The sequence below is a fragment of the Callospermophilus lateralis genome, chromosome 3, assembly GCF_048772815.1.
Source record: "Callospermophilus lateralis isolate mCalLat2 chromosome 3, mCalLat2.hap1, whole genome shotgun sequence".
Taxonomy (NCBI): domain Eukaryota; kingdom Metazoa; phylum Chordata; class Mammalia; order Rodentia; family Sciuridae; genus Callospermophilus; species Callospermophilus lateralis.
This window is the reverse complement of record NC_135307.1, coordinates 71,023,699-71,043,231: the sequence shown is the minus strand read 5'-3', so window position 1 is coordinate 71,043,231 and position 19,533 is coordinate 71,023,699. Positions and strand designations below refer to the sequence as shown.

The 19,533-nt window shown below is 39.4% G+C and overlaps 1 protein-coding gene across 1 annotated transcript in view; it reads right to left on the bottom strand.

The window, feature by feature from the left end:
- The window catches only part of Ccdc175 (coiled-coil domain containing 175), a 61,281-nt gene extending 47,575 nt beyond the window's left edge, over positions 1-13,706 (bottom strand). The window contains exons 1-5 of the mRNA XM_076849325.2: positions 13,550-13,706; positions 11,335-11,420; positions 9,406-9,517; positions 4,991-5,126; positions 2,165-2,393 (exon numbers count right to left, since the gene is read on the bottom strand). Of these exons, the coding sequence (XP_076705440.2) occupies positions 2,165-2,393; positions 4,991-5,126; positions 9,406-9,517; positions 11,335-11,420; positions 13,550-13,706 (720 nt within the window). The remainder of the gene's footprint in view (positions 1-2,164; positions 2,394-4,990; positions 5,127-9,405; positions 9,518-11,334; positions 11,421-13,549) is intronic.
- Positions 13,707-19,533: the final 5,827 nt, after the last annotated feature.

Below are 19,533 nucleotides of genomic sequence, written 5' to 3'. Positions count from 1 at the left end.
GCTTTTTTTCTTAGGTTTTAATGTTCATATTAAAGAATAGAAAGGGGATCCATCCCTGTAGTGCTTAAAATAAAGTGTGAAATCCATTTTTTCAAGAAAGCAGTGCAGCCATGTCTTCCATATGTGAGGTGCGAAGGCCCTGTTCCTGATGCCCGCATGCAGTAGTGGATGTAACAAATTCCTCCCTTCTGGAGGGCAAAGATCAGATTCCATGCCTCCCCTCAACCCCAACCCCCTGTTGTGGTTCCAGGAGAAGTGAAAAAAGGAAACAGGGTTCCCCCACCCTTCCGGCACCATGGGGGTCCTTATCTGGTTAGGCCCACTTGGACACCCTGCTCTGCCCCTATAATGTGGTGATCAGAACCAGTATGGGGGTGTCTGGGCTACAGAGAGGGAACAAAACCCTGCTCAGGGTTTGAAACAGCAAATGCCTCTCAGGGTTGTCATGGGAAGGGAATGAAAACAGGACAACCTCTTTTCATCCTTCTTGTCCTAAAATTTGCATTTCGTTGTTATAGCAATAAATTCAAGTAAAGTTTTTAGACACACATTTCAGTGGATTCAAGCAAAGCAGCCCAGGCTTATAGCTAGTTTCAACCCCAGAAAAGGATCCAGAGAGTCTGGCTTTTAAAATTCTGTCTGGTGGCCACAGACTGCCCAAGAGACTCTGCTGTGGTCTGAATATGGTCCCCAAAATTCATATGTTGAAACTTAATTTCTAATGTGGTAGTACTAACAGGTGGGGCAAGAGTTGACCAAGTCATGACGGTCGAGAGCTCCTAGTTGGAGCGCGAGATTGGTCCCTCAGCAGACACTGAACTCACTGGCCATGATCTGGGATTTCTAGCCACCAAAACTGGGAGAAATAAATTCCTATTATTTGCAAATTATCCAGTTTCAGGTATTTTGCTATAGCAGCACAAACAGACCAAGATGGGCTCCTTGTTAGCTCTTTTACAAAAATGCCAGTTACAACAAACAGTGGTGCTGGGCTCTCTATTCCCAGGAATACATGGTTTTAGGGTAAAACTATTTCTGAAGAGGTTGACATTTTTTAAGGATCAAGAAGCTCAGACCTAGGGCTGGGGATACAGCTCAGTTTGTGGAGGCTTGCCTCACATGCACAAGGCCCTGGGTTTAATCACCAGCACCGCAAACAACAACAACAACTAAACACAAAAACAACAACAACAAAAACCCAGCTCACACTTGATTTCCAAAGGTCACTGCCAGATTTTATTTCTTTAAATTTTAATTAAGACTCAAGAAAAACAATTTAATTAACCAAGTTTCTTTCCTTCCTTCTCCTCCCTTCTTTCCATCCTCCTTCCCTCTCCCTCTCCCTTCCTATTTAAGACAGTAGTGCTGGCCAGACCAAGTCTGATTTGCTGCATTTTAAACCAAGGTTATGCCAATTGCTATCTTGGAAAGAGCAGCATCAGGAGCTGCACAGCAATCCTCATCATGCACCCAGCTTGCACAGGGAGGGTGAAGACTGCTGATGGGTACACCTAATATGGAGACAGCCCTGCATCTTCTGGAGTAACCAGAAATACTGCAAAAGAAATTTCACAGATGAAATGATCATAATCCATTTGAAGGTGAATTTCGATTAACACAGCATAGCAGATACACAGCCTTTTGAGGGGCAGTAAAAGATGAAGTAGCTTTGCCAGCCCTACCCTTACATGCCTGCCTCAGAACACTGTTGGATCTTGAGGCCCTTGGCTCTGGACAGCTCCTCTGCAGGGCCACTGATCTCTCAGGTTCATCTAGCAGCAGTGGCAGGCATGAACAGGTGTTCTGTTTGAATTAGCTGGCCCTGCCCACACAGAAACAGTCCCAGGACTGCCAAAGGCAACGAGATAACATGGTGGCAAGTCCCTCTTCCCTCTATGGCGGCATATATGGCCTATAGGCAAGGGCCACCAAGAGGTTACAAATCCTACCTCTTATATTCTTTCCCATTAACTGAGATGCTGGGATATAATCAAGTGTCTTCTCCACGAGACTCCAAATGTCTGAGATTTTCACCCTATTTCTGCCCAATGTTCACAGAAGACACCATAAAGAGCATTTGCCAGTCTTGAAGACGATTATTTTCCATTTCTGCCTTAGATTCTAAATCATTCTGTATCTTAAAAAAAAACACCATGCCACTTACTTCTGCAGCCAATTGCTGTTTTCTTATCAAATATTCTTCTTTATCTTTTGACATCAACTCCTCTGTCTCTTGCAGATGTACTTTATGCAATTCTGTTTCTTTTCTATCCTCTTTGATTTTGGTACAGATATCATTTATGTTAACTGTGGTAGTGGCTTTTTGTTCCATCAGCTGGTTGAGTGCTAGGACAATCTCTGTATGCCGCTTCGACATCTCTTCTTGCTTTGCACTAGGGAAGAAAGAATCCTTCCCAGCATAAAAAGGAGGGCACTTAGAAAAGAAACTTAAAGAGTGTTTGATGAGATGAACCCTTGTGAAGAGGAAAAATGTAAAGGATGCTTATTTTCTAGCTGTGTTTGTGATTATCTTAATTTAGTTGACACAAGGACAAAAGGAAACACGAAACAAATGTCAACCTAGCAATTGTTCACCGGCTGCAAAAGTGTCGTATGGGTTCACTTTACCCCATCGATTGCCATGTAGTAACTACAGGATATTTTGGATTAAAGTATAAAGTGATTCAAAAGTAGTTTTGAACAGGTGAATGGGACCTGGCCAGATGAATGTTTTTAAATGCATCAGTCTTAATCAACCTGAGATATGTCATTAAGCCACAAAAAAAAAAAAAAAAGGTAACCATCCCATCATATCTCCAAGACCCTCTGAGGTAGGCCCAAGAGAAATATAGTCTTCCTCTGAACAGAAACTATAGGGGAAGGAGGCAGAGTCCATATTTACTGTCTCAAAGATGCTTGAGACCTCCGCCTAACCCTCCCCCCATCTCTGTCAGGTCTGAGGACCAAGGGAGTCTTCAACCTCACATGCTGGCCTCCTCTATCCACAGGAGACCTTATGTCAGGAAAAACATCTGACAGTAAAAGATCTGAAAAGGGGATCATTAGTTCATTTCTCTAGTTTACTTTTTAAAAACTCCTGAAATATAAAGACCTTTTACTTTTTCCAGTCCCTGAGGTTAAGGACTTTAACTTGGTGGTGGTGGTGGTGGGGGGTGTTTGAAGCCTCAGGAAAATGGAAGCAAGCTGTTGGGGCTGTTGATAAATTTATTTTTTATAGAAGTCAAACTCTACAGAAATGCAATAAAAAGAAGCCTAGGCAGGAGGCTCCACGAGGAGGTCAGATAGTAGATGCTTTGTGGGTCTAGCCCAGGAAGCCTCCTAGAAATGGATCAGCCCCAGAATTGAGAAGCCTCATGAAAGCAAAGCAAGTTAAAAAACAAACAAACAAACAACAACAACAACAACAACCAAACCTAACTAGGTGGGTTGTGGTGTGTTGAGAAGAGAGCACTCACAAAACAGAACCTGGGACCTAACAAAACCACATCCAAACAGCTGCCCTTTTTTTCCAGATTTTCAGGACCATCTGAGAAAGGAGATATACTTATCACCTGTCAGAGCTTGTGGGAACCTTGAGATGCATCTTTCTTTGAAAAGTAGATGCCTCAAATGATTGTACCAACTTCCTTCTCTGTAATTGGCCTTTCCATAAAGATTTGGCTACAGCAATGACTTAGGATCAGTAGCATCAGAAAAACCTGGGAACTTGTAAGGAATGCAGACTCTTGCCCCCACCCTGCCATCACAACCCACGAAATACCAGTAATCTGTGTTTTAACAGGCCCTCTGGGTGATTTGATGCTCTTTCAAGTTTGAGAATCATAGGAATATAGGGGTATGATGTTGCAGACCAGTTGATAAGAATATCTAGCCTGGCAGTGTTTCTCTGGTTATTGGCTTAGGGAGTCTACTACATAGAGTTGTCTCTGTTTAGCCTGCACCATGGATAACACTGCGTTGTGAATCCCTAACAGGGTTAGAATTTCAGTATTCCTCAGATTTATGCTAAGTATGAACATTCTTTCTCATGGAGCATCTCTCAGGACAGGTATTCTCAGGGCCTGGTTTGGGAAGTGTGTTCCTGGGCCTTGAGGTCTCCGCCTAATTCCTACTATTTTGATATCTTGTGCACCAAGCAACCTCCTGATTATTTTAGCTTCCCAAGGAGATTTTTTCCCCTATGGTGAGAGTTCTTTGAAGATTTCTCATCCTGGTAAAACATTCTGATATTTATGCATTAGTCTTGCAAATTTTCTCCCAGAAATGAGTTATTCCTTGAGGGTTTTATTGTTTTTATTTTGTTTTGCTTCTAGAACGTGTCTCTTTCTCTGTGAGCTGGGAGTCAAGAGCTGTGATTTCCATTTCACAGATGGAATGAATAAGGTCTGTGAGGTGAAGTGCTGGTCTGAGGCAACACAGCTCAGGAATAAAGAAAAGGAACTGACAGGTGTCATATTCCAAGCTGAGAGTTTTAGACAACTACAGGTGTTGTAACAGGTAAATTATAGAACATTTTTGGGAACAAATCCCATTCTTAAGCCCTCCAGTAGGTTATGACTAAATGTCTTTAAGAACTAAACTAGATACAATAAATCTGGTTGGATGTCATTACATTATAATCCCCACAAGAGTTTCTGCTTTGGAAGGAGTTGTGGTTATAAACTTAATTCTGTGAAAATGGGACTTAGGTATTCTGTGCCTTTACCTTCCTTTGGAGGTGGCATTTGAGGTCGTGTGTGATTTATAAGCAAACTACAGTTGCTGCTAGGAAGCTGGATGGTCCCTGCAGTGGCCCGGGTCTTCCAGTCTCCTGCTTTCCTGCCTAGGATTGGGTCATTCCCTATGACTGATCTGCACCTCTTAACTTGCCCTGCCCCAGTTCAGATCAGAGAACAAACCCCTTGGGACAATTTTCTCATTTAAGCTCCGGACTTCCACTCCCTGAAGTACTGAATTAAAAGATACTTACCCCAGAGCTTTATTAATTTCTGTCAGATCAATTATTCTCTTCTTTAGACACTCTATTTCATTATCTGTCTTGAGAATTCTCATGTTCATTTGATGTATCTCAGCACGATTTAATTTGCGAGCACCTATGACACATTCTTAAAAGTGGAAATGTTATTAATTTAGTTGCCAAACAGCATGCTTGTAGATACCACAATTTCAAACTGTGAACAAAATTGTCTTCATTTGAAAAATTATTTTAATTACCTGTTACCCATTTTGGTCCCTCTCCATCTTACCTATTTTTATTTCTCTGGTTTTTGCTGCTGCTATGGTGATCAGCTTTCTATTGCTCTGAAAACTTCCAAAAGCTGTAGTCTGATAGTACCTGATTCCTGCAGTCCCATGTACTTCCCACCTCCTACCTGAGACATCCTGTCTTCTCTAGTATGGAATTTCTTTGGATAGCCACACCCATGTATAAACCAAAAGTGCAGCAGATATGGCAAATATTAAATCAATGATGGACAGGAGTCAGGGCATAAATCTTTCCACCTTTTCTACCCTCCTCTTTAGAGTGAATTCCCTAGGAAGTAATAGTGCAAAAACTATTGCCTCAGACTGTTTGCTGAGGAATCAATGTATTAAAGAACCAATTATTCATAAACAAATGACAAATCAACATACTTCTTAAGACTCCAAAGGATTAGTCAGTGTTTGACAGATTAAGGGTCACATATGTGAATTTTTGAACACTATTGTTTTGAAAGATGCTGGAATACCCATTGCAATACAAAAGTTGTGGCACCTCTCCTAAGAAAGCTAGGCTAATTTTTCTCTAGCCCCCCATGTCCACCCCAAGACTACTAGTTAAATTGCTCATTATAGCAGAGCTTCTCAAATATGCATAACCGTCATCTGGGAATCTTGCTAAATACAGTTTCTAATACTACAGCATGGGTTTGAGGTGAGTTCAGAGACTGCATTTTCTAACAAGTTTCCAGATACTGTTAACCTGTTGGTTGAAAGACCACACACTTTGAACAGTATGACTTTATGACATAAAACCAATTATTAAATTTTCTTGGTTTTAAATTTACATATTTTTTCCTTCTAAGCTATTTTTCCTGTAAGCGAATATGGAAGATAAAGAAAGGCAAAGAAAGAAAATAAAGCAAAAACACTCTAAATTTTGCCTTTGGTGCATATTCTTCTAAGTCTTATTATTTCTCTGCACATAAACTTTTGCATTTTTCCTGTCAAACTAAACTAATATCAAGCATATTGTTTTATAACCTACACTATCATTCAAGGTCTCTTTAGGAGATAGAAATATCACAATAAATTGAATAGAGTAAGTTTATTATAAAGGGCAATTAACTAAAACAGAGGATTAGAGTAATAAGGGAATGAATGTAAGGACTCAAGAGAACTCCAAAGAATTCAGGAATAGCAGGTATGAGCAGCAGTCACCATTCCTAGGGCTGAGATAAGAGGGAACAGCCCCTCCAGCCCTGAGAGGTAGACCTCATTGGAGAGGGCTGTCTCTCACTGAAAGGCAAAAAAGTTCATGAAATGCTTAGCTGGTGGAACTTACTAGAACTCCACCCTTGAGTGTTGCAGAACCCATCCATATGGAGGTGCCATGCTACAGAACTCACTGCAAAATTTCCTAAAGAAGTTCAGGGCAAACTCTTCATGGAGAGGTGCTTCTTGGTTGTTCTTTACCATGAAACTACCCAAAAGGTACTGGGGGATACTGCTGGGCTCTCCAGACCACTGGACATTGCAAAACCTTGGCATGCTGAAGCTACTCATGCTCCAAGAATGAAGTTTCCCAAGCCTACCATACTGGATACAGGAAGAGAACCCTATCCTCCTCCACTATTCCTCTAGTACTTTCTACAAACAAAGCTTAACATTGTGCCTGCTAGTTGAGAAGCGAGAAATCTGTAGTGCCTGGCTCCCATACTGTAGAGCAAATAATTGAATGGAGATTGGAACTGGGAGCAACAAGTGATAATTGGAATACCTATTTTTTTTAAAAAAAGATTGTCTTTGAAAATGTTTTCAAATCGATTTATTAGGACCACTCATTTAGGGTGGGTTCCCTGGGAAATGGATTCTATAATTTGTATCTAGAAAATGTATTGAATAGTGCTTTTAGGAGTGTTTCCCCTGGTAAGGTTAAAAAAAAAAAATCAGGGCTGGACAGAAGGGAGGTTGGAAGCTGGGAAGAGTTCTGGGACTGGACGACACTTCAGGGCTGCTCTGCTCTGCGGTGAGGGAGCCACGGATTGTACCCTCGAAGTGACAGTTCACTGAATGTAGATGGCATCTAGGCAGGAAGTGTAACCTAGGGTGAAGCCTCTCTCTCTCGGTTGTCTAAGGCAATTCCTAGAGAGAAAGTCAGCTAAGAGCCTTCGTTGACACTCTTGCAGCTGGGGAAATGAAGTTGGGCCCTAACCTTACATTGAATACAGAAATCAATTTTTTAAAAAAATAGATCAAAGACCTCAATTTAGAAGCTAAAACTGTAAAATTCCTATGGGTTGGTATGGATCGAGGTAGAGCACTTGCCCAGTAAGCATGAAGTTTGGGGTCTGACCAATTCCCAGCATTGTAAAACAAAACAAAACAGCAAAAACAAAACTCTTAGATGAAAAAAACAGGGTAAAACTTCAAAAACAGTGTTTTGGGCGATCACTTCTTGGAAACAATGCAAAGGCAAAAAAAGAAAAATAAATAAACTAGACTACACCAAAATTAAAAAATTTGATTCATTAAAAGTTACTATTAAGTCGGGCTTGGTAGCACATTCTTATAATCCCAGTGGCTCAAGAGGCTGAGGTAACAAGATCGCAAGTTCAATGTCAGCCTCAGCAAAAGCGAGGTGCTAAGCAACTCAGTGAGACACTGTCTCTGAATAAAATACAAAACAGGGCTGGGAATTTGGTTTAGTGGCCAAATGCTCCTGAGTTTAATCCTGGTACCAAAAAAAAAAAGTCACTATCAAAAGAGTAAAAATGCAATCCATGAAATGGGACAAAAGTTTGCAAATCATGTGTCTAATATCCAGAATACATAAAGAACTCAATGACAACCACAAACATGGATAGACATTTCTCCAAAAAAAGATACACCAATAACCAATTTGCATATGAAAAAAATATCCAACACCACTAATCATTATGTTATGCTTTGAATATAAGGTGTCCTCTAAAAGCTCATATCTGAGACAATGCAAGGATATTCATTGGTTTCATGATCATATTCTGAAACTATAACCTAATCAGTGGACTAACCCACTGATTGGATTAATTGAATGGTAACTGTAGGTAGGTAGGCTGTAACTAGAGGGAGCAGGTCACTGGAGGCATCACGTTGCAGTTTATGTTTTTTCTCTGGCTCAACTCCCCCCATTTTTCTCTCTCCTTCCTGATTGTCATGTTCTGAACTGTTCTGTCTCACTTTGGGCCCAGAGCAATGGAGTCAGCTAGATGTGAACTGAAACCTCTTAAACCATGAGCTAAAATAAACTTTTTCTTTCTTTCTCTAAGTTGTTCTTGTAGGTTTTTCTTTTTTTAAATCAGAGTGACAAAAATGCAATTGGGGAAAGGAAAATCAAAACCACAATGGGATACTAATTCACGCTCAAGGGGATAGCTATCATTAAGAAACAAAAACCACCCAGAAATGACAAGTGTAGGCAAGAATGTGGAGAAACTGGAAGCCCTGTACATTGATGGGGGTCATGTAAAATTGTGCAGCCATGTGGAAAACACGGATGGATCTTCACAAAGTTAGATATAGAATTACCATATGATTCAGCAATTCAATTTCTGCATGTAAACCCAGAAGACTTGAAAGCAGGGTCCCACATAGATATTTGTACACCCATGTTCATAACAGCATTATTCACAAAGGCCAAAAAAATAGAAGCAATGAAAGTGTCCATCAGATGATGAATGGATAAACAAAGTCGTGGTGAATCCATACAATGGAGCATTATTTAACCTTACAAAAGAAGAAAATTCTGATGTGCGCTACAATGTGAGTGAACCTTGAAGACATTCTGCTGTATGAAATATGATACCATGAAGGTGACACACCTAGAGTTGCTAAAGTCATAGAGACAGAAGTTGGAATGGTGGTTTAGGCCAGTCAAGCTGCTTCATTTAATTGGATAAATAGTAAATCAGAATGAACTAATTCATATATGTTTAGTCTATTTAGAAATGAAATTATGGAAATTAAAGTTTCATTATTTCTGCTTAAAATGTAAGGGAAAATGGTTATGGATTGCACTGTATTCCTGTCAGGTAATCTTTCTAGCTGTATTTATACAAGCAACAGCTATCAGACTCGTCCTTTTTAAAGTACTTGGTTCTGTTTTCTTATACACTACATCTCTACAGCAGATAACCTCAAAAGCACCTTCGAGCTCCGTGACCATGTTTTCAGGCAGCATCTCCAGCAGGAAGTAGAGTCTGCTGAGTTCCATGGTTTCTATTTCCAGAAGGTCAATTGTGGACTTTCTCATTTCTTCCTGAAAATTTAAATTATATTTTTAAAAAAGTCAGACACCAAAATAATAACCTAGTTTCCTGAATGATGTTCTACAAATGTTTTCTGGGGCCAATATTTAACTTTCATTAAACATCTTCTGCCATTATTTTTATTTGGAATAGAAAGTGCGACAAGAACATATTTTATAATCAGTTTTTAAGATATCATTGCTAATTTATCCTTTAGTTTCTGCTGATTTTCTTCTACTTAGAAATCTATCCTCTTTGTGTATCTGTTTCTTGTGTGCAGTTTCAACCATTCAGAAAGGAAAGAGTCCAACAAGGAGGATAACATTGAGAAAGAAAGCTACTTACTAAAAAAATAAAAATTGCCTACAAAAAATGTTTAGGGATAAAGAGAATAATGGTTCTCTGATTCATATCTCTAAATCCAAACAAATAACCAAGTGAGGTTGGTTGGTTGGTTGGTTTAAGGTGGGACTACTTTAAAAAAGTATAAACCATTAAAAATCCAGTTAGTAAAAAAATAAAATAGATAAATCACCTTTTAAATAAATGGTCATAATAGCTATAGCTATTAGAATGATCTGAGAAATTGTCATATTTTACCAATTAAAAAACAGATTACATAATTGTATATATAGCAAGATCACTTTTCTGGACAAAAGTAAGAGTCAAGGTTGAAAGGATATTCCTCAAAGAGCTAACTAATTATTCTAAGGTAGTGGGATCATGGTGATTTTTACTTTCTTTTTTTAATTTTCTATTTTTTCCCTAAAATTTCCAGAGCATACATGTATTACTATTATAATAGTGAGTATTATTACTTTTAAAAGTGGAGGAATTTAACTCTGTTACTTAAGAGATTTCATGGCTCTGTTACTAAATAAATACATACCAGATACTGGAGAAAAACATAACTAAAAAAGCAAGCAGGAGAAAATGTTCCAGTAGGCCTCCAGTGTAGCAAACACACATGAACTTCAAGTGTCTGCATGGATCTATTCATTGAGTAGGACTATAAAGTATGACTATGTAGTATGTAAACATTATCATGTATAAACATATAATTATATAAAATATAATGAAATTTTTATCAGCAGTCTGTGGACTCAACCCCATTTTCTACATTTTTAGATGCTTGATATATAGTAGATTCTTATCCAATAGTTTTAAATAGAGAGATTGCATCATTTTGACCCCACCAAGAAAGCATCCTAAAAATCATCCAGAGATGACAAACAGACACACGTCAGTGAAACCTCCGAAGGAAATCATAAAAACATGTCTTTGATACTGGCCAGGTGAGTATAATTAAAAGAGTTTCCACTTTTGTTTTCACTAATAGCACAGTCTACTTCAGTGGGATAGATATCAGTCTTTTGCCAATTTTGAAAATAATTGCATTATAGAAAACTAAGTTAATTGACACCCTGCATATGATTTTCCTAGAGACTCTTTGTTGTTTGGTATTTGCTTGTTGGTTGGCTGGTTTTAAGTAGTGCTTACATCTGGTATCCCAAGTATTTGTCAGGGTGGCACACCCACTAGCTGATCTCTGTTGTCACTCATTTGCTTTTCCTGAGTGGACTTCTCCTCAGCCCTAGAACAGCCCCCATAATTCAGCTCTTTGCACAAAAAAAGCAGGCAGCAATCAATACTGGTGTGAATGCTTAGCAAATTGAAATTTTAAAAAATATATATTTTTTAACTCAAGGCAAATATTTTTCCTGTTCACCTATTTAAGTACCTTGAAACAGAGTTGGTGCTAAATTAAAGTTTGATGAATAACTAAGTGGATGATTGAAAAAAATAGTTTTCATAGATGATACAATACCAATTTTTTAACAGCTATAGCAATGTCCTTAAGAAAGATCCTAGCTTCTTCATTGCATTTAAAATAGTCACTTTGCAGAGATTTTTCTGGAAAAAAAGATTAGAAAATTAAGATTTCTTAATTACATACTGAAATCTGCTATAATCTTACTTAAATCTTTACGATCTGATTCAAACTCTGGATGTTACCTTTATTTCTGAATTTCTATTGTACTTTATATGATTTTCTCTTGTACCTTTTGTTTCCTGTTACATACAATTCTAATTTAGGTATATATTTTGTGCACCTTGAGGACAGACTCCTCCTAATGATCCATATTTGCAAATCTTAATGGTAGAAAGAAGGTGTCTGAATAGAATAAGATAAAAAAAAAGCAATACACATTTATAGGATATAAATGGGATAAAGCTAACATGTCTACAACATAGGTTTGAGTAAGAATGGTTTCCTACATGTAAATATATACTAAAATTAAAAAAATATTTTGCCAGAAACAGAAATTTAATCAACTGTTTCAAAACCCACTATGGTAGCCAGGTGTGTGGTAGCACACACCTGTATTCCCAGGGACTCAGGAGACTGAGGCAGGAAGATCATGAATTCAAGTCCAGCCTCGAGAACTTAATGAGACACTGTCACAAAATGAAAAGGGTTGGGGGTGCAGCTTAGTAGAGTACCCTTGGGTTAAATCTCCAGTACCAAGAAAACAAACAACAACAACCAAAAAATTATATCATTTTTGCTTCTGTGCTAAAATTTGAGGAATGGAATGAAATTTTATTTGTGAAACCAGTAGGTGTGAAATAGACATTTCTATTCCTTTTTATTCGTTGATATATTTACTAATATCTCATTTGCCCTCATACTTTGTAAATAGAAAGCCCCTGAGAAGAGGGGCTTTCTGAAATGTTAGCACAGAGAAAACAAGGTAGATACTGAATGGGAAGAAGAAAGGAAAAGAAAGCATCAAAGGAAGAGAAGAGAGAAGAGAGGAAGCTGTTGAGGTCATATTACATGTGCAAAGTCACAGACCTGATCATGGTAGTGTGGGTTCAAACCCAAGCAGTGTGACTCCAGGGCCCAGACTCTTCCTATCTTTCAGAAAAGTGAATAGGAATGTTCTCAGTTTCAGGGACCATGGACTCTCTGAACTAAGTTCTCAAAACAACTGAAAACCTGCTAGTGAATTTGCACACAAGTGTGTGAAAGAAGCACAGACATTACTTATCTCCTTTCTTTTGTTTGTTTTATGGAGTGAATGAGCACAAGCTTGCTTCTCCTTGGAAATGGGGGCATCATCTGTGTTATAACACACTCAGAACAAGAAGGCCCCAGGAAGTTTTTCCTTATGAAAAGTTTTCTGAGGGTCCAGATACTAGCAGAAAAATTATTTGTTGTAGAGTTGAATGAACATGTGAATATCAAAACCAAGCACATAAAAAAATTGAGGTCTAAGCTCAAAGTCATTGACCATGACCTTGAATACATAGGAATAATTTAAGCCTCATTAGTATTAACATTCCTCATGATAATACTTGCCCAAGCCTATTTGATAAAAATTGTTAAACCAGGTCCTCGAAGAAGAAAAAAGAAAATTACTTTAAACTAACAGTAACATTTTAACAGAAATCAATGATTATTTTGAAACAATAAAATGATTATGGTGCACCAATGAGATGCTTTGTTGTTTGGCTTAATGGTTTTCACACTGAAAAAGAAATGCCTCTTCTTGGACAAACAAGTTCAATTTTCTAGCTGGAGAAGTCTGTTAACCTGGCTAAGGTCCTTTTTGGTCTGAATCTCCAAGACATTTTTAATCTAATTTTCCTTGCCCAACACAACAGGCGTTTCTTTAAACACTTCCTTTCCCACTTGACTATTAAACTCTCCCGTTTGCCATAGCAAAATGTGAAAGGAGGTTAACTTGCAAAAGAAAAGCAGGAAGAGACAGTTGAAGTAAGGCATAATCTAAAAGCAGATGGATACTCAGGTCATGGAAGTCAGGATTTTTCCCCAGCCACTAAAATGAGTTAGGTCAAGTCACCCTGTCTGCATCAGAGCACTGAAGTTCCTCACCGCCTCTCCCCCAAGCCTTTAGGGAGAGGAAGAAACCTCTGCATTGGTCAGGGATGCTCGGCCCTGGCCAGGGATCCTCCCTGCCACCTACGCGCCATTCCCGAGGGGACTTCGCCCCAGTCACCCCTGGACCTCTCACCCACAACAAAGAGTTGCTCTAGCGCAGCAGTCGCGACCGAGGAGCCCAGGGTAGAGGGGAAGGTGCATAACTCCAGGGAGGGGCCGGTGGAGACGGCGACCTTCTTCACCTTCTGGCTGCCGGAACCCAGCTCTGACATCCAAGAGCTCAGGTCCATTTTACCACTTTTGCTGAGAGCCGCCTCGGCCAGAGGACGGTGGTTGCCAAGGCAACGAGGACGCTGAGATCCCCGAGCGCCCCCTCGCGGCCCGCCTGTGGGCTGGGTACCTCCCGGGTTCTCCAAATTTATCGCCAAGAATTAAGAGTTAAGTGGAACTGGAAGGATGACTCCATAGTAAGACACTTTTACTAGTGACCTATGGGACATCCATGCGGTGGAACAACTTAGAAGGCAAGCCACCATGTAGTTCGGAGCATGGATCCTGGTGGAGACCCGTGGAGGGTCTATTGAGACCGCCTCTCCGCTAGTTTTGTTCTTACCCAGTTCTGAAAGAGTACAGTTGATAATAGTAGCTCTTCCTTCATAGAATTTTTGTAAAGGTTAAATTACTTGAGATCTTAATGCTATGCCCAAAACATGGGGTATTCAAAATCTCTAATTCAATGGTAAAGTAATAACCTGGTAACTTAAAAATAATGGGTAGACTTTACAGGTACATACACACAGAGAGAAACCTTGTGTAAGAATATATTCATTAGTTTCATTTTAATGATCACTTTATTGGTATTTATATATGTCAGACCTCACCAAATCAGAACTTATCATGTCCAATTTATTGTGTGTGTTTCAATTATTCCTCAAAGAGATTCTAAAAAAGAAAAAAAATGCACATTATTGTTCACTTATAAGGACTCTTCTCAGCACAACCTTATGAAAATTCTCCAAAATCCTCATGTGTTAGTCAGCTTTGCGTAGCTGTAATAAAATATCCAAGATTATCAACTTAAAAAGAGGAAAGATTTATTTTGGCTCACGGTTTCAATACATGGTCAGTTGATTACTTTTGGGGGGCCTGTGGAGAGACAGAAAATCATGCATCAAGCTGGCTATGGAGTGAAACTACTCACCTCATGGCAGCTATGAAGCAGAGAGAGGGAAGGCAGGGTTTCAGTATCCCCTTCAAAGGCATGCTGCTAGTGATTAATTTCCTGCCACTAGGTCTCACATCAGAAAGATCCCACCCTATCTCAATAGTGCCATGGGCTTTGAAAACAAGGGACATTTCAGATCCAAGCACCTCAGAATCTAGCCACTTCTAAACTCGTATTCAGTGAGCAAGACTTATGATTTCCAAGAAGCTGTTAAGCTTCATGCCATAAGTTGTGGACAGGTGAGAAGAGCTCCTGATGCTTCTGAAGTTGTAAAACAAAGAGAACATTGCTTTGTTCTCATAAAAATCCACTTTTAATTCATTTTCAATTCAGTCTTCCTCAAAGAAAAGATGCTAACACTGACCCAAGTGGTCCTTTATATATTGGATTCTGTGGAATGTAATAAATTGGTGCTTCTGGACAATTTAGAAAGTGATTGGGATGCGAAAACATGGCTGCGGCCAGGTTAGCCATTATTTGTAGAAGAGTCCCGGCTGTGCTGAAGGTTTCTGGGTCGTTAATAACTCCAAAGGCCCCCGCTAGCACAGGGTTTTCTCTTAGTTTGTTACCTAAGAATGTACCATATGTCACATCCTTTTACCAGTGTAAATTCCTTCATACCACATTGTCAAGGAAAGGACTGGAAGAATTTTTTGATGATCCAAAGAATTGGGGAGAAGAAAAAGTAAAATCTGGAGCTGCATGGACTTGTCAGCAGTTAAGGAACAAAAGTAATGAAGATTTACATAAACTTTGGTATGTCCTACTGAAAGAAAGAAACATGCTTCTAACTCTCGAGCGAGCAGGAGGCTAAGAGGCAGAGATTGCCAATGTCAAGTCCAGAGCGGTTAGAAAAGCCATGATTGCCACACTGACTTCAAGAGGGAAGGACATAGTATCCTTGGAGAAAATCAAAGAAAGTATGGAATAAAACCTCAGTTATTTACCCTAATTATGGAGAAGGTTTCCTGGCTTAGTGAAAATTGAGCTACATAACATTTTTGTTAACTTTATTTTGACATAATATTAGTCTTAGATAAAAGTTGCATAAACAGTACAATGAATTCTTATATGCCCTTTACCCACTTTCCACATGTGAATATTTTACCATATTTCTGTTATCCTTCTCTACCTCCTGCACCTCTCTATACATTGTCTTAACTCTTGGAGAATAAGTTGTATATATGATGTCCCTTTAATCCATAAAAACAATATATTTCAAAAAAGCTCAACGGTGTATATAAATATACAACTTTAAATCAGAAATTTAACATTATATAATTATGTAACTTATATAATGTATAAATCTTATACAGATTTTATCAAATATCCCAACATCCTCCTTAAAATAAACAACAATAAAATCCTGGATTATGCAAAAAAAAAAAAAAAAGAAAGTGATTGGACTCAAAGAGGTTCTTTCTATAGCCATGCAGTAAATGTTTGTTGAATGAAAATAAGTCTCAAATCTCAAATTAAAAAAACATTAAACAAATGAATAATACTGCAATTGAATAAAAGGGTAAAAAATCCACATGTATGCAAATACATATGAAATAGGAAAAACAAGTAACAAGAGAACAGTATAATAGTCAATCTTTACAACACATATATGTGTGTGTGTGTGTGTGTGTGTGTGTGTGTGTATATATTCCTCTCTTTAAACACACACACACACACACACACACACACAGAAAATGGCCTGGGAAGAATTGTTTACTGAAATGTTAAGTGCAGTTTTTCCTGGTTAGTGAAAATTATGTGTAAAGTAGGAAAATAAGGTTACAGATGGCACTACAGTTATTATCTGTGGAGGACTCTGAGATGGGGAACTAGCCTAGGTTACCTATGTGGACCTCATCTAACCTCAGCAGTCCTTAGAAGTGAAAGAGGGAGGAAGGAGAGTCAGTGTCCCAGTCATAGAGCTATTTGAAGTGGACCCTGCTGTGTTTGAAGATGGAGGAAAAATGTGACAAACTAAGGAATGCAGTGGGCTCTGGGATCAGACAATGCCAAGGAGTCAGATTCTCCCGTAGGCCCTCCAGGGGGACACAGTTGACAACATTCTGACTTTAGCCCCATGCGACCCATTTCAGACTTCCTGCTCCGCAACAATAACATGATAAATCTGTGTTGTTTTAGGCCACCAATTGGTGGCAATTTGCCATAGCAGCCGTGAGAAACCAGTAGAATGGACAATGTTAACTTTATAATATTTCTGAATTTGAATGTTTATTCATAACCATGTATTCCTTTATATTTGTAAATAAAAATAGTAAAACTCTTCATTTATAGAATCAGGAAAGTAAACAAAGAAGATACACAAATCTAAAATGGTTGAACATTAAAAAAAAAAAAAAAAAGCCCTCTGATTTTTCCATACCTAGAGGATGGTATTGGGCTCAAAGCCATTTCCTTTCCTCTTGTGTGTCTGTTTACTTTGGTAACACAGACGGACATAGTCCTCTGCCAATCAAGCTTTCAAGGCAAACATTTGCTAGGAAGCCAGGATGACATATTAGAATTCCCCAACTCCTGATGATGTTTATTTTTAGTGATCACAAGCAAGTTTGTTTCTGTTGGTTCCTTGCTGCTGACAGAGCCAGGAGGAGTACCCAGCTGCTTCCTGGATTTGGACCCTAACTGGCACAGGAATGTGGGTGCCCATGCATTCAGGCATATTTGTAATGCATGTGAGGTCTACAAGGAATCTGATGATGCCCTTGATCTTGCAGGTGCTTCTTTGCATAAATCTAGTACCTCTAGGGAAGAAGGAGAGTCAGTGTCCCAGTATAGGGAAAAACTGAACTTTTTGGATGTGTTTGCAGACCATGGGTTAGACCAGTGTTCTGTTCTTGTTGGACATGTCGGACATCTCACATGTAGAAAATGGTGTATTTTTAGTGTTTTGTGCTATCAGTATCCATGCTGGTTTAGTATTGGGGTTGAAATCCTTCTGGAAGTAGGAATGCTAGGAAACTAAGTCTCTGTCCTCTTCACTCCAGTGCTATGTGTCTGTCACATGGCCCTGCCTCCCCATCAGTGTTAAACCAATAGGATCTTTTTATCTTTCTGCTCTACTGTCTTTAGCATGTCCTTGTCTCATCCTTAGGCCTATTGCTTCATGGTGACTGGTGGCTACTGCAGCCCCAGACATCCTGCTGTTACAATGGAACAGGGAAAAGTGGAAAGGAGTCACACACGGAAGCCCCTCTTCTCTTTTTATGGAGAAGGAAATCTGCCCAAAGTCCCATATGTTTCCTTTTCTGTCTCAATAGCCAGAGTGTGATCACAAGGGCTGACCAGAAAGGGAGGTTAGGACATTTGAGTGTCTGGATTCTAGCTTTGCTGTGTGGTAGGAGACAAGAGCTGGAGGACTTCCCACAGAAAGCCATCCATACGGACTTTCCATAGACTAATCCTTTTCAACCTCAACATCAGCCCCAAACCAGCAGGCTTTGCAGGTCTTTCCTAGGGACCTGTGAAGGAATCAGTGAAGCTTCTAGCATAGAGTAGAAAGGGTCTCTTGGTCCTTTCTTACTGCTTACTAGGAGGATCTCCCCAGTTAAAGCCTTCAAGTTGGCTTGACTGTCCACACATTAAAGATCCTTCACTACTTGGGCTTCTAACATCTAAAGTACCTGTTTTGTGGTTAGGTTATAGTTCTCCACTACAGTGACTCTAGCACAAGGTTATTGTAGTAAACTGGCAGGAAGATCATGTCCTGTAGGTAGTGCCAGATTGTGAGGGAAGCAAACAGATGAGTTAGTGCCCCTGATGGCGTTAACACCAAACAAGGAAAGCAAAGCATCTCTGAGGAAGGGCAGAGCATGTCAGTGTTTGTACCTCATCCAATTAAGAGGCCTCCTTTCAACTTTCTCCCTTGACAACCTACTTTTATTCATCATCAGAAATTTCTTGGGGCTAAACAGATTTGGAACAAAAAAGTGTTCCATCACTTGCAGGTGGTTTTAGCCTGTCTTTGGTAGTTAACCTCTTAGTTCTCATTCTTCATCTATATGGTGGGATTTTACATTCTGGAATAAAGACTAAGCAGGATGAAGAAGTGCTTACCCTAGAGCTCGTGCCAAATATATATGATCTTTTCCTTCCTCTCATGGAAAATTAGCATAAATTAGCATTTCCTCTAAGACAAATGCTACTGTCCTTTCTGCCTTCCTTAGCTTTCCTAAACTTCTCTGTCATTAACCCTTAGTGAAAATTCCTGTAGTGAAATCCACAGTTGCCATCCCAGCATGGGGAACCGGGTTTTATTTTCATGCCACTCCTATAGATGACAGTGAATGTTAAGGAAGGTTCCAAAGCACAGAAGGAAAGGAAGCTCCCAGGACACCAGAGAAAGTCACAATCACATGAGTGGGCACCAGACTCCCTGGCTCAAGTATTTGTTGTGTGCCTACTAGGTGCTGGGCATTGTGCTAATACAAATGACTTATAGGTGGCACAAGGAAATAGCTCTCCTAGGAAGAGAACAGAGTGTTGAGGAGTCAGGACACTTCTGTTGTTCTCTTAGAGGAAAAAAAAAAAAAAAAAAAAAAAGAGTAAGAGAGAGGCAAGGCAAAAAAAGAAAGTAGAAGCCACCTGTGGGATCCTCCATTCACAGAGGACTGTCCCCCTCCCCCCCATTCCAGGGACTAAGGGCTCTGGCAGTTTGATTTTCCCTAAAATGTCACTTTTTCTAATTCAGTCAACATGTGTTTGGCTTTATTATATACCAAATACTCTAATCAGCTTTTCACCTAAACACATGGATGAGATTTGTTCTGTGTTCTCAAGAACAGGCCTTAAAGGTGGGGAAAAAAAGGAGAGTTTTGAAACATAGCTTACAGCCAGATGTACTTCCCTGTGAGGAGCGTGGTACCCTAACTACT